This window comes from Camelina sativa, chromosome 6 (genome assembly GCF_030686135.1).
Source record: "Camelina sativa cultivar CO46 ecotype springtype chromosome 6, ASM3068613v1".
In the NCBI taxonomy this organism is placed as follows: domain Eukaryota; kingdom Viridiplantae; phylum Streptophyta; class Magnoliopsida; order Brassicales; family Brassicaceae; genus Camelina; species Camelina sativa.
Genome location: NC_141885.1, coordinates 6,685,794 through 6,713,387, shown reverse-complemented (window position 1 = coordinate 6,713,387; position 27,594 = coordinate 6,685,794). Strand labels below are relative to the sequence as shown.

The 27,594-nt window shown below is 42.6% G+C and overlaps 1 protein-coding gene and 1 pseudogene across 1 annotated transcript; one reads left to right on the top strand and one right to left on the bottom strand.

Annotated features, from left to right (window-relative positions):
* Window positions 1–20,590: 20,590 nt before the first annotated feature.
* LOC147942353 (uncharacterized) lies at window positions 20,591–22,344 on the top strand (annotated as a pseudogene).
* A 2,566-nt stretch (window positions 22,345–24,910) lies between these two features.
* Window positions 24,911–27,091, bottom strand: LOC104698763 (uncharacterized). The gene is made up of 2 exons (XM_010414160.2): window positions 25,366–27,091; window positions 24,911–25,257 (listed from the first exon to the last, which is right to left on the bottom strand). Exons 1-2 carry the CDS (start codon window positions 27,089–27,091, stop codon window positions 24,911–24,913), a joined length of 2,073 nt encoding a protein of 690 aa, XP_010412462.2.
* Window positions 27,092–27,594: the final 503 nt, after the last annotated feature.

The following is a 27,594-nucleotide window of genomic DNA, read 5'->3' as shown; positions in this document are numbered from 1 at the left end:
TCGGGATGCGGGTTAATGGATTGGATTGTGATATCTTATTTTTTTTCTTATGTATTTTCGTTAGGGTTGTAACGATTATGACATTTTTTTTGAGAATAATAAGATGAGTATTTTTCTTTATTTTTGACTGTTATTGTCATGAGAAAAAGAGAAATAGCTCGGGTTTCTATTTTTTTAGGAAAGTTTTCATAAATAGGAAGTTTCCACAGAAAGGAAGTTTCCTGAGTTAGAAAGTTTCTAAAAAGGGAAATTTTGTGGAAAGTGTTGATGTAGATCTAGTCGGAAGATACTCGAGGGCATCAGACTTGTTTGCTCAAGGCCGTGAGGGACCAACTCATGTGACACCGATAGCTCGATGGATGATGTTCATATATTTTACCTTGTTTTCCCTTAGTTTATTCACAACTTTTGCATCTTTTGCTATCCATTTAGGCCATTATTGTGTAGTTTTAGGACTAATCATGCATTAGAGTATAGTTGCATTGCATTTGCATCTTTTCATGCATAAAGAGGTGATTTTGGAGCTTAAGGAGCATGGAAGCAATGCTGAGGAGAAGTGAAGCAATCCTGAGGAGAAAACAAGAAAGTTAAGGCTGTAGAATCAAGGTCCGGAGTCCAACTCGACCGCACACTCGAACACCACTCGACCGTGTGCTGAGAAGGACTCGACCGAGTGGAGAATGCACGAGAGAAGCCAGCTCGACCAGCCACTCGACCAAGCACTGGTCGAGTTGACCGAGCCGTTGACTGCTTTGACTTTTTGTATCTTTAGGGCTTCCACCTCACCTCCTATATAAGGCCCTTGTACCTGCAGCCACCAAAGAAGCCAGCTTTTTAGAGAGTCTAAAACCTAGTTTTTACCTTTTTTAGATTTTATTCCTTTTGCACTTTCTTTTATTTTAGATTTTGTACTTGTTTAAGAAAGGAAGACTAGATTCTTGTATTTTGTTTGTTTCATAACTTTCAAAATATTAAGATTTCGAGTTTTATTTCTTCATCTTTCTAATGATGCAAGTTTCAATATTTTCTGGGTTTTTGACATATTTCACCATGTGTTCTTGTGAGTAGTTTGCTTAGGACCTTGAGGATAGGTTAGGCTGGGTTGATCTTGTGGTTTATTTAATTTGGTCAAGCTTGATTGTTGTAGATCTCTTCTAGGCTAGATGATCTTAATGCTGATCCTATATCTGAGAAGGTAGGGTTTGATTTCAAGCATCTTAGCATCACACCAATGTCTAAGGAGCATAGATAAGGCTAGAGCTAGAGCTTACCATTAGGCTTGCTAAGAGATTAGAAGTCTTGTTTGGTTTGAGATGTATTGCTTAATGCCTGCTTGTGTAGATTCTTTACTTTGTGAGAACAAGTCTAGAAATGCATAGGTTTGATTGTTTCTTGCCATGAGAGTGGATTAAACATGTCTTAGAATAGTATGTCTAGAGATCAGCTCAAAGTTTGCTTGAGATTTGTTGACCAAGTTAGATAACCACAATGATTAGCTCAGCCCATGAATCCCTCCTCAAGGCCTTCTTTGTTTATTAATATCTTAGTCTAAATATCATTGCTTGCTTGTTGTTTGATTAGTTTTTGCATTGCTCTGTTTTTCTTGTGTTGCTCTGTTTTCACGTTTAGGCTAGCTCGACCACGTACTCGACCTACACTCGGTCGAGTGCTGCTCGAGTTCATCCCCAGAACTTGTGTTTATGATTTGTGATTGTCTTGTTTCATTCCTGTTTCATTTCCATTGCATTCACTTAGTTTTCTGTTTATTACTTGTCTTGCATTAGTTCATCAACATAGTGTCTACTTTTGTTTTAGTTTCATTATAGCTTTAATTTGTCTGTTCTGTTTGCATTTAGTATCTTGTTCTAGTTGGTTTTACTTTCTGCATTTCATATCTCATTATAGGATTGTTAGTGACAAACAATCTTTACAATTGGCTTGACTTAGACTCTTATGCACATCTTAATTGTTCACAATCACTCAGATAGGATTGACACCTCTTATACTGCAACTGCATAAGGGGAATTGAAACACCCCGACTTCTATTCATTCCATACATCATTCATTCACCACACCACAAAGAAAGTCAGTTTCAATGGACTTTGTGTCTGGAGGGTGGGAGTGGTATGTTGCTTCGGATGACGATCCGAGAGCGTGCTTTATGGTGACGAACCAAAAGCGGGATATTTGGGACTTCCTGGATACCGTAGATGTGAGCTGTGGCTCGGCAGTGAGCCGGTATGTCTCGAGGGTTGCGACCCGAGAGCGGGGGGAGTATGTGTGAGTGACTTCCTGGATGCCGTAGCTTAGGGCGGTTGGCCTGATAGCGAGCCGGCATGATTCGTTGGTTGCGACCATGGATGGGGGAAGCACTGAGTTGTGAGCAAATAGGGTCTTGGATGTGAGTATATTGACTAGAGGGAGACCTCATGGTTCAGTCGGAGGTGTGCGGGCTGTTGCGACAGTTGCACGGGAAACCTTGGCTGACAGTATTTAAGTCCAGTCAGAGGATGTGCAGTCCGTGTTGACGGTGGCACGGAGGTCCTTGACGGATGGACGGTGCTGCGGGATTCGAGGACGAATCCTTATTGGTGGACTAGAATTGTAACATCCGCGAACTAGAAATTATAATTGTGGTCTGAGTGTCGATCGACACCATGGGTGTGTCGATCGACACCATCATTTCCAATTTTGATTGGTTTGTTTTAATTGCTGTTTGGTTCGGTTTGGTTCAATTGGAAACCCCTAAACCAAGTATATAAGAGGAGAAGCGACGAATTAAGGGTTTTAGGTTGTCTTGTTTTGTTGCCGTTGAGTGAGAGAAGAGAGAAAAAGGAGAGAAAGTGTTGGAGAGCGTTGAGAGTGTTCTTGAGAGATTTTTAGCTTGTTCTTGGTGTTTTTGGAGAGATTTGTGGCTGTGGAAGGGAGAGCTGTTGTTGGGAACGAAGGAGAAGCTTCCTAAGGTGTTGGTTCCACCGTTTCTCATTCCAATCTTCCTGTAAAAGAGGTGAGTGCTTGACCATGGTTGATCTAAGCCTGAGATCTCTTTTGTTTGGCTGTTCTTTGTCTATTTGTGGTGTTTGCTTGCTTGGGTTTGTTTTTTTCGGGTTTCCCATAGGTTCCAGAGGCATTTGGGTGAGTTTGGAACGGTTTCGAGATGATTTGAAACGGAGGTTCGTTGTTCGTGTTCGTGCAGTTCGCGTCTACAGAGGCAGTGTCGGTCGACACCACTCAGCATCAAGCGAAACCGAGACAGCGTCGGTCGACACCACTCAGCATCGATCGACACCGAGATAGCGTCGGTCGACCCCACTCTGTGCCAGCGTCGATCGACACCGAGTTAGCGTCGGTCGACACCAGTCTCATCCGAGACTTGTTTTCCTGGTTTGATGTATTGTTTGTCTTTGTTTGCTTGCTTAAACATGAGGGTCTCAGTTGCTTGTGTGTATAACTTAGTAGATGGGAGGACAACCTCACTAAGTATTTATGATAATGCTTACGGATCTCAATTTTTGTTTGTGATGTGCAGGTAAAGGTAAAGTGTGATCATGGAATCAAGGCGATGAGGAGGAGGATGTTCTAGAGGCTTGGTTGATTGTGGTCTAGCTATTGTTAGGTTGCTAGTGTTGAGTTGATAGAACATTGTAGGATGTTGGAACTTAGTTATTTCATTGTTGGTTTTTGGTTCATTGCATTGTTGGTTATTGGATTGTTATTGTTGGAATTCATGTTGGATTTATGGAATTGTATTGTTATCCGCTGATGTTGATTGTTGCTAGGATGTTAGTGGGTATGGGACCACTGGTGAATTGATATTATTATAAAAAAAAGAGAAGGGTTGCTTCAGACATGACCGCCGTAAAAGAGAGCGCCTCTTCCCATGCTAACTTACCGTCCAAAGCTGAGCAATTATATAATTCACCTCGATCTTTAAACCTTGAAATTTTTTATTTATTTATGACCTTTCATATTGTCTATAAATCCATGGTAGCTGAAAAAGTTGATCAGGATCACCTGTTGTGAGGCACCTCTCCAGAAAACAAAATCCAAATTCGAGTACGCCGACTCATATGGAAAACCACTTTGACGAGACCAGAGTCAAAGATAAATGCCAAACTTCACACTAGCGAGGGCATTCAAAGAAAACGTGATTAATAGTCTCAACCGCAGAGTCACACCTTTTACACCAAATATCGCATTGGACACCTCAGTGTATCTATTTACTTTTATAGATAGTTTTCATTTAATAAAAATATTTACTTTATATTCTTTGTTAAATTTTATTTTATTTTAAAAACTCTAAACCCACATCGGGCGGGTCATAATCTAGTAATATAATTTTTTTTGGAACTTTATCACTTGATGTCACCCAGATCCTTAGTATATTTTTGGGATTGGGATATTAAACTCTTGGTTTGATTGGGATGTTATATTAAGTTCTGGTTATCTATTTATTTTTATAGATAGTTTTTACTTAATAAAAATATTTACTATATAGTATTTGTAATATAATTTTATTTTAAAAACTCTAAACCCACACATCGGGTGGGTCCTAACCTAGTATTATATGAGATTACAACACATATAAAAGATTCTAACATATGTCATGAATTAATTTAAAATATTTTTTTTATTTTTTAGTTTTAAATCCGTGATGATTTAGATTAATTTTTTTTTTGAAATTCCTTTTCAATTAAGGATATGAACAATCAATATTTGTTTATTCATTCTTCATGAATATTTTTAATTTCTTATGTTGTCATATTTTTAGATTTTACATTATTTAGTTCATTTTGATTTTAAAATTTAAAATCCATGATGATTTAAAATATTTTCTGTTGTTTTGAATATCTTTTTTCAGCTAAGGATATGTGAGATCAATATTTTTCTTTAATTTCTAAATATTTATTGACTTGGTCAAAAACCCATTGCATTGGTGTAGATATTTGTTTCTCAGATTTTTCATCCAAAATATTTTGAAGACACAATTTTATTGTTTAAAGAAACTTCGTGAAAAAAAAATTTATTGGTTAAAGGCACTGTGTCAAAGTGATAGTAAATGAAGATAAAATTGGTTTAATTTGTGGTTAAAGGCACGATGTGCAGGTCCTAATCTAGTAAATTATAATAATTAGTATAAAAATTAGCTCAGGTGAAAAATGAAAAAATATGAAATAATAAATTATTATTTAATTCATAATATGAAATATGAAAAATTTACATGAAAATTGTTAAAATGCTAGAGAACTAGTTTTGTCCTAACGATAATAGATTATGCTAGAGAACTAGTTTAATTATCAAAACATTGAATTAAATAAATTCAATTTCATATAACTTTTTTTTAAACCATGAAAGCATTATATGAACAATTTTATTTTTGTTAGATAAAAAGGAATCAAATGCCAAAAAAAAAATGCCAAAATTAAAACTTTACAACTTTTATACATAAGTACATCACCGAACGTTGGTTTCTCAAAGTGATTGAACTTAGTGTTTGCAACCACTAAGCTTTTAACCACCTTTCCAAAATCTTTCTCCAACCAAGATTTCCAACCGCTTTCTCCAACAGCTTTGTTGATTGATGACTATTAGAGCAGTTCGTTAGCAAACAATGTTAATAAGTGACATCAGTTAGAGCCAATATGTAAAGATCCATGTATACATATAACTTAAAACTAAAGTAGGGCCATCTAAAAATGGCTCCCTACTAATTTTATATTTACAAACCTAAGGAAATATATATGCAGTATATATACAAATATATCATATCTACTTTCATATCATACACATAAACTATTATACTAAATTTAAGTCCAAAAAACACTATTATAGTAAAAACCAAACATTGACTCACATTATATGATATTGACTCACATTATATGGTATTGCTTATCAATTTTGATATTTTCTAATTAATTTTGTTGACAGGAAATATATTCCTATCCCATACATTTATTTCACAATCTCACATTTCAGATCCTCCTCATCTAAAAATGGCTCCCTACTAATTTTATATTTACAAACCTATGGAAACATAAGCAGTATATATACAAATATATCATATCTACTTTCATATCATACACAAACTATTATACTAAATTTGAGCCCAAAAAACACTATTATAGTAAAAACCAAACATTGACTCACTTTATATGGTATTGCTTATCTATTTTGATATTTTCTAATTAATTTTGTTGACAGGAAATATATTCCTATCCCACACATTTATCAGAATCTCACATTTCAGCTCCTCCTCATCTAAACATGGCTCCCTACTAGTTTTATATTTACCAACCTATGGAAATATATATGTAGTATATATACAAATATATCATATCTACTTTCATATCATAACCATAAACTATTCTACTAAATTTAAGTAAAAAAAAACACTATTATTGTAAAAACCAAACATTGACTCACATTGTATGGTATTGATTCATATTATATGGTATTGCTTATCTATTTTGATATTTTCTAATTCATTTTGTTGACAGGAAATATATTCCTATCCCACACATTTATCACAATCTCACATTTCAGATCCTCCTCATCTAAACATGGCTCCCTACTAGTTTTATATTTACAAACCTATGGAAATATATATGCAGTATATATACAAATATATCATATCTACTTTCATATCATACACATAAACTATTCTACTAAATTTAAGTCCAAAAAACACTATTATAGTAAAAACCAAACATTGACTCAGATTGTATGGTATTGACTCATATTATATGGTATTGCTTATCTATTTTGATATTTTCTAATTAATTTTGTTGACAGGAAATATATTCCTATCCCACACATTTATTTTACAATCTCACATTTCAAATCCTCCTCATCTAAAAATGGCTCCCTACTAATTTTCTATTTACAAACCTATGGAAACATATATGCAGTATATATACAAATATATCATATCTACTTTAATTTCATACACATAAACTATTATACTAAATTTAAGCCCAAAAAACACTATTATAGTAAAAACCAAACATTGACTCACATTATATGGTATTGCTTATCTTTTTTGATACTTTCTAATTAATTTTGTAGACAGGAAATATATTCCTATCCCACACATTTATCACAATCTCACATTTCAGATCCTCCTCATCTAAAAATGGCTCCCTACTAGTTTTATATTTACAAACCTATGGAAACATATATGCAGTATATATACAAATATATCATATCTACTTTCATATCATACACATAAACTATTATACTAAATTTAAATCCAAAAAACACTATTATAGTAAAAACCAAACATTGACTCACATTATATGGTATTGACTCATATTATATGGTATTGCTTATCTATTTTGATATTTTCTAATTAATTTTGTTGACAGGAAATATATTCCTATCCCACACATTTATTTCACAATCTCACATTTCAGATCCTCCTCATCTATATATAATAATTTTACACCACTAACAACATAAACCAAACATCCCAAACACACTCTTTAAACACAGAAAAAGCATTGAAGTCACAAAAAAAATGAAGACAATGAAGTTTACAACACTAGTATGCATCACACTAGTTGTAGCCCTCTTGTCATCTGTAGCCACGGCTAAATCATCTATAGTCAAAAATTCCGTGAAACCGCCTTGCACTGATATTGAGATCACAGGATGTGTACCAGCGATACTTATTGGAACTCCACCCTCAGCAGAGTGCTGCAGCAAACTGTAAGCACAACAACCATGTTTTTGTGATTTCATTAGAAACCCAGCTTTCAAACAATTAGTCACCTCCCCGCAAGCTCACGCTGCTTTAGGATTTTGTGGTATTCCTTTTCCTACTTGTTGAAGTTCAAGATATTAATTATGTGACCATTGGTGATTAAAAAATTTATGTAATAAAAATGATGAGGATAGGAAATTTATTAATATTTCATAGATCATATTAGCTCCATGTAATGCTTCTTACATCATTATAACTTATGATAATTATATAAAACAAAAAAATACTAATAAAATTCTCTCAAAAAACAACTTTTTATATTAAATTTGGGCTTATTGTGGGCTTCCAACACAAAACCAATTAGCAATGAGTAGAGAGGTCCTAACCCTTTATATATTACTTAGATCTCTTCACATATTTCCGATGTGGGATATTTTACACTAACACCCCTTCTTACGCTCAGACATGACCATCTAAAGCGTGGGCATATGTGGGAACAATATCCACGGGGTGGCCCAACAATCAACCTGCTTTGATACCATATTAAATTCGAGCTTACTGTGGGCTTCCAACTCAAAACCAATTGGCAATGAGTGGAGATGCCCTAATTCTATATATATTACTTAAATCCCTTCACATCTTTCGGATGTGCGATATTTTACACTAACATTTAACGAATGGATTTAATAAAAATTTACATCAAAACTTCTTCAGTATAATTGTTATGATTAGTGTCTGACTCGTTGGTTTTTTAGGTTTAGATTAAGATTAACAAAAAAAAAGAAATTACCAGTAACAAAGAAGAAACAAATTAAATAAGGGAATGTGGAATAGATACTACAATATTTAATATACATGGTTATGAACCTTCCACAATTACTTTCATTAAGGGCGTAAATGGTGACACTAGCTAAAGGAATTGCTAAGTTATGCAGAAGATGATGATGGAACAAATGACTCTAATCTCGTTGACTTACTCTATCTATTAAAATATTTTCATTAAAATTAGAAATTTAGAACTATGAAAAACCTGTAAAGGATGAAAAAACCAAGGAAAAAGAAGAAAAAACGTCCTATATCTCCATGAGAACTATGACATCTTGCCAGATAGAGCCCAAATTTTGCTCTCATCTCAGACGTCTTTCTCGATATGTTTTTTGTAACGTCCCAACAGCCACTTCTCAGTGGTTCCCATGTACACTCCCAACTCATGGGTTCACCTTCCTTAATAGGCCTCACGTCTTCTCACTAGGCCCGTGAGCCCATCCATATCTAACGATGGCTTGCTACACCCGAACACTTTAAAGACTTATTTACCATCCCTACAAATCACCACATGATATTTTCCTATGTTTTTTCCTCACTTGCACAGTTCCATCAATCACTTCCCAAAAAATTGATTTGGCCACCTATTCACCAAAGTGCACTTATCTTTTCTGTCAACGGACCTGAGAGAACTTTAGAGTCAAACATGCTTGAGCTGGAGTAGTCTCAAGATGGGTGACCTTCCGGGAAGTGATTTTCAGAACCGTGTGAGTGAGGACACAACACAGGAAAAAACCATTTGGTGATTTGTAGGGACGGTAACAAGTAATTAAAACCTTCCGGACATAGCAAACCGACCGTCGGATATGGATGGGCTCGCGGGCCTAGTGAGAGTATGTGAGACCCATTAAGGAAGGTGGGCCATGGACTAGGAGTGGACATGAAGAAAACTAAGAGGTGATGGTCAGGGCGTTACAAGTGGTATCAGAGCCAAACCCAGATGAGTGTGGAGTCGAGTAAGCTCACACCGTCAGGGGTGACGATCTTGTTGCGCAACGAGTATGTTGCGATCTGTTAGTTGGGGTGAATTGTGACACCCCGGTTTCAAGGACTGCAGAGAGATTTAAAAGAATTGATTCGGCCACCTATGTCACTAAAGTGCACTTATCTTTTTGGTCAAGGTGACTGAGAGAATTCCAGAGTTAAGCGTACTTGAGCTGGAGTAGTCTCAAGGTGGGTGACATTCCGGGAAGTGATTGACGGAACATTCAAAATCACTCCATATGCGTGCTCACATGGATGTGTCTAACACACATTCTATGCTCTATCTTTGGAAACTCCAACTCCACAGCTTTTATCAACCCTAAAACACATTTATCAACTTATATAACAAAAAAAAATTAGAGACATACCTTTTGTCGATTAGACACTAGAATGTAACCATCTCCATCGTTTAGCTCCAGGTCAGTCTTCAATCTCTTCACATACCATAACCAATTTTCTATGTTCTCAACTTGAACAACACACCATACTATTGGATAGATACCATTGTCTGCATCTATGCCTAATGCAGCAAGCAACTGTCCCTTGATCTTTGACTTTATTGGCTGGCAAGTCTGTTTCCAAGTTCTTCTAAGGGCATAAAAAAAAACATAAAAATGATTGAATAAGTCTTTACCAACCTCATTCTTAACTGTATCAATCTCCACAACATACCCTAGATTTGTTTCCATGATCTCTGCCGCGTAATCTCGCAGTCATGTAAATTGGAGATCATACTCATACTCTATCCATGCCAAAGCCTTTCTCGGAGCTGCTTTACATTGTGGCCTAGTAGCCAAAGGCTTGTAATAATCTGGATCCTCTCTAATCTTGTCAAGAAAAATTCTAGCAATGATTGGGACCCTAAACATCTCACACTCGCCATTGGGGGTACAAAAATGGTTATCAGTGTATTTTGTAATCTTCCACATCGATGCATTTGGAAGAAGTGCAGCAAACACTTTCCACTCACATTTTCCCTTTTTCCCGATACATCTTAACCCAATTTTATCTTTCTCATACCTATACTTCCTCAAATTGCAACCATTATGTAGTGCATAGTCCAAGACATTCTCCTTCAATGAGACCCCATTGTAGAAGGATTGGCCTTTCCACAAGTTCCATCACCACGTCTGATATCTATAAACACTCTCTCTCGACCTTTACCACAACCTTCTACCTCATCGTCACTTTTTGGGTACGTATCATGACGAATCGACTCTTCATCATTGGTAAAATCCTGAGAAAGCTTGTCGACGTGAAACTCATCATGATCTTTTGCTTCTACATTGTAATCCCGTTGCTCCATATCACCTCTGATTAGTAAAGCCATCGATTTGATTTGAGATTTGACAAAAAAAAAAGAAAGGGGAAAAACTAACAAACAAACAAGAGATTCGATTGGGAACTATCGATCTGTAACACCCGCAAACCTTTTTTTTTTGGTATTTTGGTTAGGGTGTCGATCGACACCACATGTGGTGTCGGTCGACACCGGTTGAAGACGGTTTGATTTTAATCGTCCGGTTTGTGTGGTTGATTTAAGAAAAGCCCTAAACTCGAGTTTTAAAAGGGAACTCGACCTTTCTCGTCCATTTAGCCGTTTTTGACAGAGAAACAGAGAGAAGAAGGAGAAAACATTTTTGAGAGAGATTTGTGAGTTTTCTTAGCTGTTCTTGTGGGATCCAAGGCTAGGAAGGTGTTAGAAGCTTGCTAGGAGGGTTGGATTCATTGCTGTTGGTCAGAATCTTCATGGAAAGAGGTGAGTGCAGGACCATTGCTGGGATTGATTGCTACAGGTTCCCACAGACGTATATGGCTTGGCTTTTGAGTATTGGGCGATTTCGTGGAGTTTGGGAGCGAGATTCGACTCTCGGGTTCGTGCGGATCGCGGTTGCAGAGGTAGTGTCGATCAACACCAGTGAAGCGGCATCGATCGACACTGTGAAATAGTGTCGATCGACACTTGGCTGGTGTCGGTCGACACCTCCCTTCCAGTGAGATGATGTTTGCTTTCCTGGTTTGTGTGCTTTGTTTGTTGATTGTTTGAAAAATTGGTGTCATAGTTACTTGTGTGTATAGCCCAGTAGACGGGAGGATTGCCTCTCTGAGTGTTTATCAAATACTCATGCATCTCAATTTGTGTTTGTGGTGCAGATAAAGGCAAAGTGTGATCGTGGAATCAAGGCGATGAAGAGGAGAATGTTCTAAGGACTCGATTAGGTTTTGTCTCTTATTTCTAGGTTGCTAGAGTTGGGTCATTAGAACATTGCTAGGCTACTGGTTCTATGTTCCTGACATTTGGTTATTGGATGTTTTGCTATGCTTTAATTATTGTTTATTAATTATTGGATATTTATTAGTTTAATGTTATGGTTATATTATCCGCTGTTGTGTGTTTGTGGTTAGGTGGCTAGTGGGTATGTGACTACTAGCTGTAGAGTATTTCTTTATTATTATTAATATTACTATTTTTTTTTTTTAAACGGGTCGGGTCGTTTCAGTTTGGTATCAGAGCCCTTACGGTTCTAGGTTTGGGTTCACTAGGTTTCTGTTGTTGATGTTGGGATTGCATGCTTTGATTGATTGTGTGAGTTAGTCAATTGTGTGTGGCATGGAGTCCTAGAACATCCTCTTTGAGCCTACAGTGTGATTCCACGGTGAGTGTATGTTGTTTTTGTGTTATGTTAATTGTGTGCTTAGCCTTCATGGTAGTGCAGATGGTTAGAGAGGATGCTGTTGCTGGTCGTGGTCGTGGACGCGGATGTGGTCGTGGTAGGGGCAGAGTCCCAGCGGTTAGTGAGACTGCGGACCAGAGTGTGATAGCTGAGGGTGTTGGCGAGTTGCAGGGTGTCCAGGGGGATTCCATGAGTGTGGCAGTCCCAGCGGGTGGAGTCCCTGGTGTCGATCTTGCGGGATTGTTAGCACAGTTGATAGAGCGGTTACCGGGAGTGGTACCGGCTTAGGCACCGGTAGTGCCCCCGGTAGCGGTGGGGGTGAAGCAGCCAGTGGCTGCAGATGCGGGAGCTCATTCCCGTTATGTGTCCATGACGAGTGAGGAACATAACTTCCAGACTTTGAGATGTCCTGAGGAGTTTTGGATGGACATAGGGGTCCACCACTTGATTGGTAATGCTCAGGTGTGGTGGAGTTCAGTAGCTGCTAGGAGATTGGAGAGAGAGATGTCTTGGGCTGACTTCGTCTTGGAGTTCAACCACAAGTATATTCCTAGGGAGGCACTAGATAGGTTGGAGGTGCAGTTCCTTCAGCTAGCTCAGGGGACTCGGTTAGTGCGGGAGCATGACAGTTTAGTCAACTTCTGAGGTATGGGGGTCGGGCTATGGAGTCTGAGGAGGCTCAGATCAGGAGGTTTTTGAGGGCCCTACGTGACGACTTAAGGGTTCACTGTAGAGGGCGGAGTTATGCTACGCATGCAGAGCTGATTGAGACTGCTGCAGGGATCGAGGAGGATATCCAGTCAGTGACGGCTAGTCCAGCAGTTCAGCCTAGTAAGGCTCAGCATCATGGAGGTTCTAGCAAGGGCGGCAAGCCTGCACAAGGAACCAAGAGGAGGTGGGAGGCTATGCAGAGGCCAAGTGGTGCGAGTTGTGTTGGTTGTGGGAGCAAAGATCACAAGGTTGCTAGCTGTCCCAAGAGGAGTGCTCCGACGGCAGCGGCTCGTGTATGCTATCTTTGTAGGGAGCCAAGGTACATTAGGCCCTTGTGTCCCAAGTTGCAGCCGGTGGCAGTGGCAGCGTTGCAGCAGGTGCAGCCGGGAGGGCAGCAGGTGGCACGGATTGAGCAGGCACAACGGGTTTACACGACTATAGAGAATGGTGGAACCAGTGTCGGGGCGATCACATGTACAATTTCTGGTACTCTGTCTTTGTGAAATCTTAGTAAGTTCAGATTTTATGTTTTCCTGTGATAAAATGTTAGATTCTCAACACATGAGGTTTGTGTAGGGACATTGTTGGTGAGCGGGTTTAAGTACCATGTTATGTTTGATTATGGAGCTACTCATAGCTTCATTACTCCGCAGTGTGCAGAGAGTGCAGATATCAGAGGAGATCCCGGAGAGCGAGCGGGAGTGGTCGGAGTTGTTGGAGGCAAATTTCTGAGAGTTATCGTACGGGCGAGAGGTATTGATATTCAGGTCGCAGGAGAGTCGTGGCCAGCGGATTTGCTTATCAGTCCTGTGGAGTTGTATGAAGTTATCTTGGGGATGGATTGGTTGCATCGACATAAGGTTCATCTAGATTGTCATCGAGGTAGAGTTGAGTTTGAGCGTCCAGGAGGGAAGTTGGTGTTTGAGGGAGTTAGACCGACTTCAGGGAGTCTCGTGATCTCGGTCATGCAGGCTGGGAAGATGATCGAGAAGGGTCGTGAGGCTTATTTGGTTACCATATTTATGCCAGAGTCAGTGGAAAAGTCTACGGTTAGCGGTGTTCAGGTTGTGGAGGAGTTTGAGGATGTATTCCAGTCATTGCAGGGATTACCACCATCTCGGTCTGATCGTTTTACGATTGAACTGGAACCAGGGACGACATCGTTATATAAGGTTCCTTACAGGATGGCTCCAGTAGAGATGGCAGAGCTGAAGAAGCAGTTAGAGGATTTGTTGAGCAAGGGATTCATCCGTCCTAGTGTATCACCGTGGGGAGCGCCGGTGTTATTCGTTAAGAAGAAGGATGGGAGTTTCCGCTTGTGCATTGACTATAGGAGCCTCAACCGGGTCACTGTGAAGAACAAGTACCCTCTTCCCAGGATTGATGAGTTGTTGGATCAGTTGAGCGGTGCTACTTGGTTCTCCAAGATAGATCTAGCGTCGGGTTATCATCAGATTCTGATAGATGAGGCAGATGTGAGGAAGAATGCTTTCAGGACGAGGTATGGGCATTATGAGTTTGTGGTGATGCCGTTTGGGTTGACTAACGCACCAGCAGCATTTATGAGATTGATGAACAGCGTGTTTCAGGAGTTTCTGGACGAGTCTGTCATCATTTTCATCAACGACATCCTTTTTTCTCTAAAAGTCCCGAGGAGCATGCAGTGCATTTGAGAGTAGTTCTCGAGAAGCTGCGTGAGCAAAAGTTGTTTGCTAAGTTGAGCAAGTATAGTTTCTGGCAGCGTGAGATGGGTTTTCTGGGTCACATTGTGTCTGCAGATGGGGTTTCTGTAGATCTAGAGAAGATTCAGGCTATCAGAGATTGGCCTAGACCGCATAATGCCACAGAGATCAGGAGTTTTCTTGGGTTGGCGGGTTATTATAGGAGGTTTGTGCAGGGGTTAGCGAGCACAGCACGTCCGATGACTAGGTTGACAGGTAAGGATGTTCCTTTTGTTTGGTCACAAGAGTGCGAGGAGGGCTTTGCAAGCCTGAAGGAGATGTTGACTACCGCTCCAGTATTGGCTTCGCCTGAGCAAAGAGAACCCTATGTGGTTTATACGGATGCATCTAGAGTTGGTTTGGGGTGTGTTCTGATGCAGCATGGGAAGGTGATTGCCTACGCTTCGCAGCAGTTGCGGAAGCATGAAGGCAACTATCCTACTCATGATTTGGAGATGGGTGCTGTAGTTTTTGCCATGAAGATTTGGAGATCTTATCTTTATGGTGCAAAGGTACATGTGTTTACAGATCATAAGAGCCTTAAGTATATATTCACTCAGCCCGAGCTGAATTTGAGGCAGAGGCGGTGGATGGAACTGGTGGCGGATTATGATTTGGAGATAGCCTATCACCCTGGTAAGGCTAATTTGGTTGCAGATGCCTTGAGTCGGAAGCAGGCGGCTTCGGTTCAGGAGCAGGATAAGGAGTCTCTGGTAGGGGAGATCAGCGCTTTGAGTTTGTGTGCGGTTTCTCAGGAGCCGTTGGGTTTGGTTGCAGCTGATAGAGCGGATCAATTGAGCAGAGTGCGTTTGGCTGAAGAGAAGGATTTGGGGATGGTGAATGCCTCTAAGGATGTTGCTTCAGAGTATCATGTATCAGCTAATGGTACTATTTTGGTGCATGGGCGGATTTGTGTGCCTAAGGATGAGAAGTTGAGGCAGGAGATCCTGAGAGAGGCTCATGCGAGCATGTTCTCTATTCATCCAGGAGCGACCAAGATGTACTGTGATCTCAAGAGGTACTATCACTGGGTCGGGATGAAGAAGGATGTGGCTAGTTGAGTTCCGAGGTGTGATGTGTGTCAGCAAGTGTAGGCTGAGCATCAGGTACCAGGTGGATTGCTGAAAAGTCTTCCCATTCCAGAGTGGAAGTGGGATATGGTTACTATGGAATTCGTGGTGGGTTTGCTAGTGTCCAAGACGTTTGATGCCATTTGGGTCATTGTGGACCGGTTGACTAAGTCAGCACATTTTCTGGCCATTAAGAAGACTGATGGAGCAAGTCTTGGCTAAGAAGTATGTGAAGGAGATAGTGAAACGACCCGACCCGTTTTTTTTTTTGAAAATAATAAATGATAAATTACAACTAGTGGTCCCATACCCACTAGCCACCTATCCACAAACACAACCAACAGCGGAAATAACGGATACCAATATCCAAATAATAATCCAATAACTAATAACCAATAATCAAATATAACAATACTCCAATATCAAACAGCAGGAACTAGCAACCTAGCAAGTTCTAAAGACCCAACTCTAGCAACCTAGCAATGCCGGACAACATCCAATCGAGTCCCTAGTACATCCTCCTCTTCATTGCCTTGATTCCACGATCACACTTTGCCTTTACCTGCACCACAAACACATATTGCAATGCATGAGTATTTAATAAACACTCAGTAAGGCAATCGTCCCATCTACTGGGCTATACACACAAGCAATAGAGTCATCTCTAACCATCAAACAACAATCAACAGACAACAAATAACAAACCAGGACTCTGCATCGACCGACACCAACATGCATAGACCGACACCACATGGGGATGCATCGACCGACACAAGGGCTGCATCGACCGATGCAAGTTACACATGCATCGACCGACACCCAACTACATCGACCGACGCATGCTCAACATAACACGAAAACCCCTAGGTTTACGCACCGTCCTCGAACTTGCATCGACCGACGCAAGATATGCATTGACTGATGCAATGCCGAGCATCGTGTTTTCCCGAAGCTTCTCGCCGGATCTTTGTTCCTACAACCACAAAACTCGATCCCAAGCCACAAGAAAGCTTCCTAACGTCCCAATTATCAATCTAACAAGTCTAACATCACACAACAAGCAAATTAGAGAGTTCTCTAGCTTAGATAAGCCATGGTCCTGCAATTACCTTTGCCAAGACGATTCTGAACCTTAAACACGCAATAAAACTCTCCTAGCAAGCACCTACAACGTTCTAAGCCTCAGATTTCACCAGAAAACGTCACAAATCCACAGAAATCACCAAGAACACAAAGAACTCTTCTTTTCTCTTCTTCTCTCTCAAAAATGGCCAAAATCGACTAATGAGACAAAAGAATCGACTTAAGGGTTTTCCTTTCCCCTTTGCCCAAAACGCAGCGTTTCACTTAAGTGAAAACGCAGAAACTCAACCTTGCATCGACTGATGCACAACCTGCATCGACCGATGCAATCCCTAAACCAGGATTTCGGTTCACAGGTGCTACAATTCTCCCCCACCAAACTAGATTTGTCCTCGAATCTCAAACAACCATCAGCCAAGGACTCCCGTGCAACCGTCTCCATGGCCTGCACTCCTCCGACCGAACTACGAAAGGACACCTCTAGGTGATAGACTCACGCTCCATGCATTATTTGCTCTCGACTTTTGGACTTTCCTTTACTCACAGGCCTAAACCTTGACTTTTTATTGGCTCCTCATCAGGCCGAAGCCTGCATGCCATAATATTGGATCCTCATCAGGCCGAAGCCTGCATGCCATAATATATATAAGGAAGTCCAATACTCGTCTCTCGGGTTGCCACCCTACAGCGCGCCCCCGGATCGTCATCCGGAGTCGATATACCAACTATACTCCCAAGCCACAAAGTCTCAGAGTATGGCAGTACTAGGAGAAACTAAGTCCCCCAAGAGTCACGAGCAAACAATTCTGAACACGTCTGAGTCCTATCCCTATCCAGGTTTCCTCCCCGTGGCTCGTGTAAGACATCTCAATGTCCTACCAACCACATATCCCCTCACTAGGATACCTCATGACCACGCATAGATCATCTCACTGCCACAAGGGCCAAACAAATGTCCTAAACAGGACCGTCACAAAGACCAAAATAAATGTCCTAAACAGGACCGTCACAAAGATGAAATAAATGTCCTAAACAGGACCATCACAAAGACCAACTGTCCCGAAGGACCGTCACAAAGACCATCTGTCCCGAAGGACCGTCAAAAAGACCATATATCCCGAAGGACCGTCACAAAGACCATCTGTCCCGAAGGACCGTCACAAAGACCACACATCTGGCTAAACAGCCCGCCACAAAAGGCCACACAATGTCTCAAAAGACCGCCACTAAGGCCACACAATGACTAAATGTCCGCAACTAAGGCCACACAAGCCCCTCCAAAGCTCTGTCCACTTAAATGGACAAATTTTAACTCACATAAAACTTTCCACTTTTACCACTTTCCACTTTTGGAAACTTCTATTTCAGGAAACTTTCCTCCAAAAACTCCGCCTCACGGAAACTTTGTATCCCGAGCACCACCTCATCTTGTTACTTAGTCGCACAACCAACACCCCAAGCGACAAAGTAAACAAGAGAGATGGGCTGGAATACTCCATTCCCGCTCCAGCCACGGATTACAGATGGGACCAGGCTAGACAAGCTCAAGTCGCAGCTTGCTTCTCATACTACTTCTTAAACCTTGCCTTCATACTCTCCTCAGGCTCCCAAGTCTGCTCCTCAATACCATCACAGTCCCAAAGGACTCTCATCAAAGGAATCATCTTCTTCCAAAGTTCCTTAATTCTCCTCTCGAGAACCCTCACTGGTCTCGCCTCCAAAGTCATGTTGGGCTGAAGATCCTCAGGAATCTTAGCTAACAACTGATCATCCTCACGGAGACACTTCCTCAACATAGAAACATGGAAAACCTTATGGAATGCACGCATAACCTCAGGTAACTCTAGTCTATAAGCCACTGGCCTGACACGCTGAATCACTCTGAACGGACCCATATACCTCGGACTCAACTTAGTCTCAGTCAATGACCTGTTCGGACCCTGCAACATGACCATCTTGAGGTACACTCTGTCTCCTACATGAAACTTAAGATTTCTCCTCCTCCTATCGGCATAACTCCGTCACCGATCCTGAGCCTCCTTTATGTTCAGCTTGAGAATCCGAATCTTCTCTGAGGTCTCCTGAACAAAATCTGCCCGTAAATGCTCCTCTCCCCCACCTAAGTCCAGCATAACGGTGTACGACATGGCCTCCCATACAAAGCCTCAGAGGGAGCCATCTTAATACTTGCATGATAACTGTTGTTGTAAGCAACCTCTACTAAACTCAAATGATCTGCCCAAAGGCCTCCCCAATCCAACACAAACATCGTCAACAAATCCTCCAGCGTCTGAATTGTCCTCTCTGATTGTCCATCTGTCTGGGGATGATAAGCTGTACTCATATGCACCTTAGTGCCCATCTCTGCCTGAAACGCTCTCCAGAACACCGAAGTGAACTTAGAATCCCTATCAGGCAGAGATGGGCACTAAGGTGCATATGATGGCACCCCATGCAACCTAACTATCTCTTTCACATACTTCTTAGCCAAGACCGCTGCTCCATCAGTCTTCTTAATGGCCAAAAATGTGCCGACTTAGTCAACCGGTCCACATTGACCCAAATAGCATCAAACGTCCTGGACACTGGCAAACCTACCACGAAGTCCATAATAATCATATTCCACTTCCACTCTGGAATGGGAAGACTCTTCAGTAACCCTCCTGGAACCTGATGCTCAGCCTTCACTAGCTGGCACACATCGCACCTCGCGACCCAACTAGCTACATCCTTCTTCATCCCGACCCAATGATAGTACCTCTTGAGGTCACGGTACATCTTAGTCGCTCCTGGATGAATAGAAAACTTGCTCTCATGAGCCTCTCTCAGGATCTCCTGCCTCAACTCCTCATCCTTGGGCACACAAACCCGACCATGCACCAAGATAGTACCATTATCTAAGACCTGATACTCTGAATCAAAATCTTTTGAGTCATTCACCAGCCCCAAATCCCCCTCCTGAGCCAACCGCACCCTGCTCAGAAGATCTGCTCTATCAACCGCCTCCAAACCCAACGGTTCCTGAGACACAACACACAAACTCAACGCACCGATCTCTCCTTCCAGAGATTCCATCTCCTGCTCCTGAACCGAAGCTACCCTCTTCCGACTTAGAGCATTTGCAACCAAGTTAGCCTTACCAGGATGATAGGCTATCTCCAAATCATAGTCTGCCACAAGCTCCATCCACTGCCTCTGCCTAAAATTCAGCTCAGGCTGAGTGAATATATACTTCAGACTCTTATGATCTGTAAACACCTGTACCTTTGCACCATAAAGATAAGATCTCCAAATCTTCAGGGCAAAAACTATAGCACCCATCTCCAAATCATGAGTAGGATAGTTGCCTTCATGCTTCCGCAACTGCCGCGAAGCGTAGGCAATCACCTTCCCATGCTGCATCAACACACACCCCAAACCAACTCTGGATGCATCTGTATAAACTACATAGGGTTCCCCCTGCTCAGGCAAAGCCAACACTGGCGCAGTAGTCAACATCTCCTTCAGGCTTGGAAAACCTTCCTCACACTCCTCTGACCAAACAAAAGGAACATCCTTCCCTGAATTCTGTTCCCGCAGCTTCTCCATAACTGCCCTCAAATGCACTGCATGCTCCTCAGGACTCTTAGAATAAACCAGGATATCGTCGATGAAAATGATGAAATATACATCCAGAAACTCCTGAAACACACTTTTCATCAATCTCATAAACGCTGCTGGTGCGTTAGTCAACCCGAAAGGCATCACCACAAACTCATAATGCCCATACCTTGTCCTGAATGCAGTCTTCCTCACATCTGCCTCATCTATCAGTATTCGATGATAACCCGGCGTCAGATCTACCTTGGAGAACCAAGTAGCACCCCTCAACTGATCCAACAACTCATCAATCCTGGGAAGATGGTACTTGGTCGCGTTTTCAAATCGAAATTAGATTGCAAGATAAAGATTGCAATACACGCTATCAATTGAAAGTTCCATTTCAGGACCAGCCGGTCAACACCAAAATTTATTGTTTTGAAATTTATTTACAAATCATGTCCATGGCGTGTTTATGATGCGAAGATTGACGCTTCTGAGCATTTTCAAGTTCGCCAGGCGACTCAAACACATACATGCACGGTGGATGAGAGGAGGAGCTACCATCGACTGAAAACCACACAAGTTATTGGGGAGATAATGCAGAGCCATTTTGTGGGAGTAAGGAGAGGACCCAATGCGGCTGCAATTCGCAAAATTCTACTTGACGAGTACCATATCAACATATCTTACTGGAAAGCTTGGCGTACGAGGGAGGTGGCAATGGAGCTGTCAATGGGTTCAATGGCTGGTAGCTATGCCCTCCTGCCTGCATATATTGGTTTATTGTAGCAAGCCAATCCCGGATCAATCTGTTTCACTGAGCATGTAGACGAGCCTGATGGGGCCATGCGTTTCAAATACCAATTCATCGCAATCGCAGAATGCGTGAAAGGGTATCAGTACATGAGAAAAGTTGTGGTGGTTGACGGAACTTCCATGAAGGCTCGCTATGGTGGTTGCCTCCTTACCGCAAGCTGTCAAGATGGGAATTTCCAAATATTCCCGCTCACATTCGCGGTGGTCGATAGCGAGAATGATGACTCTTGGGAGTGGTTTTTCAGGAGCCTATCTACATTTGTCCATGACACAACCGAGTTAGTCTTCATATCAGATCGGCACAACAACATATATACTGGTTTGCGAAAGGTACTTGATGAAAATCAACTTCTGTGATTTGGCAACGTTTCTACATTGTACAAAATTATGATGACTTTCTTAATACTATACCATTTCTACGTTGCATCTTTGGCGCAATGTTCGCCATCTGTACAAGCCCCAATTGTTGGCTGGTTTATTGTCTTCAACAGCTAGAGCATTTGTTCTTGAGGATGTCAACAAAAAATTTCTGGAAATTCAATGAGTGAACACTGGTTGTGGAGCATATCTTGTGGACATTGGTAAGCAACAAATTCCTGAGATTTCCATTTAACATACTCTGTTTAACATTCAAACAATGAATTATTGAATATATTTTTACAGGGTTCACGCACTGGACCAGAGTTCATTCTCAAGGGAAGAGGTACAATATCATGGACAGTAACATTGCAGAATTGTGGAACCAAGTGCTGAAAGAGGCCAGAGAATATCCGCTCATTTGTATGCTAGAATACATTAGGACTACAGTGATGGAATGGTTTGCTGTGCGACGAGCTAGGTCTGAACGTTCCGCGTATGTGATAGCTCCAAAGTGTCGTGAAATTGTTGAAGAGAACTTTGAGAGTGCCATGTCCATGGCAGTTAGGCCAATTAGTGACTTTGAGTTCCAAGTTCAGGTAAGGAGTGGAGAATGCTTCACTGTTAAATTGGTTGAAGGGACATTGATGCGACCCTGGGTAGCGTTCGCACGGACTGATGAATATTGCCGCGAGTTGGACAGACGGCTTGGTCACGAACGGCCAGACGATTTGAATAAACGGACGGACGGCAACCTAGCGATAAGAACAGATGAACAGTTGGAAAGTAATGGGCGCGGGACGGTGAATGATCGATGAATGAACGGCGGTCTTGCAAGAAACGATAGAACGGAGGAACCCGACCGATAAGTAACTCGACTCGGCAGGCTCCAGTAGGGATGGGACGGAAGATCGACTCGGTAAGTAACTCGACCCGAGATGATCTCAAGGGATGAATGGTGGATTGTTGAAGCGACACACGAGCTATGAGAGGACTCGCGATACGGCTAGACTTAAACGATTTGAACCCGATTCAAAGCGTGTTAAGGGTTTTCGTTTTCATGAGAGAACAAAGAGATAAAGAACAACTTTATATTTTTATTCAAGGTAGGCTAACTTTTACAATGGGGTTCAAAACCCTTAAATAGGCAAGCTAAGCAAGGGAACTCTTAACCCTAAAACAAACGTGGCCAAACGCCAGCCTTACACATGGCCATAAAGCTAAAGAAGGAAAAGACAAAGATAAAAGAAATCCAACGGTCCGAAAATATTCAAACAAGGTTAAGAGAAGAAGGATAGGATTACCACGTTAGAGTTCACGACCTCATTAAAACCTTCTTGGTAAACCCTGTGGGACAAAACCGAGTAAAGAAAAAGAGTATCATGCCTCGTAACGTCTTTAATGTCTTCACCCTTGGGTAATGGTGAAGACTGTCCGAACAACCGCGGAGTGTTGGGAAAAATTGTTCGGTTGTGGTCCTTGACCAGCTTGATCATGGGCTTGGAGGAACCATTCGGTTAAAAGGTTGCATTTGATCCAGAGATTCCTCTTAGCACACTTGCTTCTTGTTGTGGCTCCTGGAACGATCCGTGGCACTTGCGCAACTTCCCTGGTCCTTTGCCCCGAACTGGCCTCGAATGTGTCTGTGTCCGAGTATGTGTCCGATCCGGTAGACCAGGTCACATCATCCCCTCCCCCTTGTGAAGGTTTTGTCCCCAAAACATCATCGTCCTCACCTGCATCAAACATGGCCAAATCAGCAACGTTGAAAGAGGTAGATGCAAGGTACTCACCTGGTAGTTCAAGTCGGTAGACGTTGTCATCTTCCTCACCGCGCGAACTTAGTTTGTCCTTCCTTTGTTGCAGAAATTGGTCTGGTCTAAGATGGAGACACACCCAATCGCCTGGTTTGAAGATGATCGCTTTGCGTCCGTGGTTGGCCTTGCGGGTGTATTGCTCGGCTCTCCTCTCAAGTTTGGCTTGAACCTCAGCATGTAAATTCTTGACTAGTTTGGCTTTAGCAACACCGTCTTGACACTCAGTTTCGCCTGGAGGTAGGGGCAGCAAATGTAGAGGCGTCAAGGGCTTGAATCCATACGCCACCTCAAAGGGAGACTTCTTGGTGGCTGAATGCACCGATTGATTATAGGCAAACTCGATGAGCGGTAGTAACTCAAGCCACGTCCTAGTGTTGCTAGCAATGGTTGTGCGTAGAAGCGCTCCCAGCGTCCGGTTTACCACCTCGGTTTGGCTATTGGTTTGGGGATGACAAGTCGTTGAGTAAAGTAGCCTGGTTCCCATCTTCCTCCAAAGAGTCCGCCAGAAATGTCTGAGGAATCGTGAGTCTCGGTCGGAAACAATACTTTGGGGCAGGCCGTGTAAACACACCACTTCTCGAAAGAACAGGTTGGCGACGACCATGGCATCATTCACCTTGTTGCAAGGAATAAAGTGAGCCATCTTCGAGAATCGAGCGACCACCACGAAAATGGAATCCTTATTGTCTTTAACCGGCAAACCGAGAACGAAGTCTATTGATAGGTCTACCCAAGGACTCTCTACTACAGGTAGCGGCTTGTAGAGACCGTAGGGCCGTGTTGTGGATTTGGCGGCACGACAAATGACACATCAACCACAGAATCGTTCCACCATACTCTTCATCTTTGGCCAATAGAAATGTGCCTTCAGTACCTCCAAGGTCTTTGCTACTCCGAAGTGTCTGGTTAATCCTCCTCTGTGGGCTTCATGCAATAATAGTTCGCGGATTGATCCGGCCGGTATGCAAAGGCATCTATCCTTGAATAGGAACCCCTCATGAATGAAAAACCGCTGGTAGATGCCTTTCCCGTGTTCACGATGACATTCTCTAAACTCGGGATCAGGTGCGTAGGCTTCCTTGATCTAGGCGAAGCCTAATACTCGTGCCTCCATGGTGGTGATCAGGGAGTGTCGTCTTGAGAGTGCGTCTGCCACAAAATTGTCTTTCTCTTTCTTATATTTGATCACATAAGGAAAAGACTCGATAAACTCCAACCACTTGGCATGACGCCTCTTGAGATTGGTCTGACCGCGAAGGTGTTTCAGCGTTCCAAGATCGGTGTGGATCACAAATTCTCGGGCCAACAGATAATGTTGCCAGGTTTCCATGGCTCAGACTAGCGAGTAGAGCTCCTTGTCGTAGGTGGGGTAATTGAGACTTGGTCCATGCAGTTTCTCGCTGAAATAGGCCACTCAACGGCCAACTTGTGTTAGAATGGCTCTGATGCCTACACCGGAGGCATCACACTCCACTTCAAACGTTTTATTGAAGTCGGGCAGGACCAAAAGCGGCGCTTGAGTCAGGAGGTTCTTGAGCTCTCGAAAGGATGCTTCCTGTGCCGGCCCTCACTTGAACTCCTCATTCTTCTTGGTCACGGCCGTGAGTGGTGCGGCTATAGTACTGAAATCCTTCACGAACCGCTGGTAAAAGCTGGCTAACCCGTGGAAACTCCAAACTTGGCTAACATTGGTCGGGGTTGGCCACTCCTCGATCGCTTTGATCTTTTCATGGTCCACTTTAAGTCCCTGCGAACTCACCACGAGCCCTAAAAACACAAGTTCAACAGCTCCAAACACACACTTCTTAAGGTTAGCAAAAAATTTCTCTTCCCTAAGCATTTTCAAGACATGTTCAAGGTGGTTAAGATGGTCTTCTAGACTTTGGCTATACACAAGGATGTCATCAAAATAGACTACCACAAATTTATTGATGTAAGCACGAAGAACATGATTCATGAGTCGCATAAAGGTAGAAGGTGCATTGGATAGACCGAATGGCATTACCAACCATTCGTACAAACCTTGCTTGGTTTTGAATGCGGTTTTCCACTCATCTCCCTCTTTCATCCTCACTTGATGATAGCCACTTTTAAGGTCTATCTTGGAGAAGATGGTGGAACCGCTCAACTCGTCAAGCATGTCGTGGAGGCGAGAAATTGGATGCCGGTACTTGACGGTAATGTTGTTCACGGTTCGGAAGTCTACGCACATCTTCCATGTGCCGTCTTTCTTTGGAACCAGCAAAACAGGCAATGCGCATGGGCTGAGGCTTTCCCGGACGTATCCTTGCTTCATCAGGTCGCCCACTTGTCGCTCTAACTCCTTGGCCTCGGTAGGGTTGACTCGGTACGCTGGTCTGTTCGGTAGTTGAGCTCCGAGTATAAGATCAATTTGGTGTTCGATGCCGCGTACTGGTGGTAGGCTGTGTGGAAGCTCCTCGGGAAACACATCCTGGAACGTCCTTAGAAGGGCCTTGATCTCTCCTGGTACGTGACCTTCAACAATTCCTATGGTCAAAACATCTTTGAACTCCATCAATAACACTTGACAAGTGGAGTCACTAAGTGATCTCCTAACATCATTGGCACTTATCAAGAAGTTTTTTTTAAAGTTCGGATCCTTAACCAGTTTAGATTGCATTTCACTCACTTGAGTTGGTGATAACGGTTTTAGAAAAATGCGTTTATTGTCATGAACGAACCAATACTGGTTAGTATGGCCACAATGAGACGTCCTCTTATCAAACTGCCATGGACGCCCCAAAAGGAGGTGGCTAGCTTGCATAGGGACGACAGCACATAAGACTTGGTCTTTATATGGGCCAACACTGAAAGGGACTGTGACCTGTTGCGATACTTGGATCACGGCCTTGTCATTTAACCACTTAAGCTTATGAGGTTTGGGATGGTTTGTGGTCGGGAGAGATAATTTTTTGACCATATAAGAGCTTGCAACATTAGTGCATGAACCCCCATCAATGATCAAGCCACAAACTTTCCCACTTACAGTGCAACACGTGTGGAAAATGTTGTCCCTTTGATTGGTGTCGTCTAAGGCTTGACTGGTGCTAAGCATTCGCCTGATCATTAGCAATTCTCCGACTTCAGGTTCAGCAATAGCTTCTTCTAACTCAATCGGCCCCGCATGATTGTCTGGTTCTCCATCGTCTTTGTCTTGGGACTTGATGTCACCGGCTGGTGTAACGATCATGGCTCTCGGGTTTGGGCAGTCTCTCGCATAGTGTCCTCTTCCTTGACACTTGAAACAAACAATGTCCCGGCTCCTTGCTTTGCTAGGAACTGGTCGCGGATTAGTACGCACTTCCTTGGCCGGTTCCTTTGATTTGAATCGAGTATCGTTCCGGCCTGACTTGGACTTGTCTCGATTGGTGTTCGAGGGGGATACGTTGGGTGACAAGCTTGGGAGTCCCTGGTTGCTTGTGCAACTAAGGCTTGCGACCTTCCTCTTGATTTGTTGTTCGACTTGAATGGCCAAGTGTAACAACTCGTCGTACCCATCGTAAGAGAGTCTCTCGACCTTTCGCACAATCTTGTCTTGCAAACCATCGAGGAATTGAGCCATAAGAGCTTCCTTAGTCTCGTCGATTTGGAGTCTATTGCGCAGATGTTCAAACTCCTTGTAGTACTCTTCCACGCTTTTGTTGCCTTGACTAAGCCTCCTGAACCGGCGTTGCAACTCTCGGTTGTAGTGAGGAGGAACGTATCGGCAATGCATGGTGGCTTTCATGACGTCCCACGTAGGAATGGGCCGTTCATGGTTTCTCCTTCGATCGGCCACATCTCGTTCCCACCAGGTTAAGGCATGGTCTGTAAGTTGGGCCGCAACATAGGTGACTTGCCTCTGGTCCGTGTAATGGTAACATGAGAAAACATGGTTCATGCATCCTTCCCAGTCAAGATAAGCTTCGGGATCAACTTTGCCAGCAAAGGTCGGAACTATGAGATTGTGCGCTGGTTAATGTTGATTATTGTCGGGTCGGCCTCGCCGATCTTGGTTCCGGTTCATGCCTCCTCTGGCGTCGAGGAAGTCATGTTCTTCCTCAGTAGTGTCTCCCATGTCATGTCCGCGGTTCAACGGTCTGTTATGGACGAGGCGTATGGGAGCGGCAGGCGGTGGCCTACCAAGTTCCATTTGCTGTAAGCGTTCGCCTAGCTGGGTGATCTGGGCTCAGATATCGGTCTGAACGGCTCTGATCTCCGTTGGTGGCTGCGGCTCGTCGGGCGGTTGAT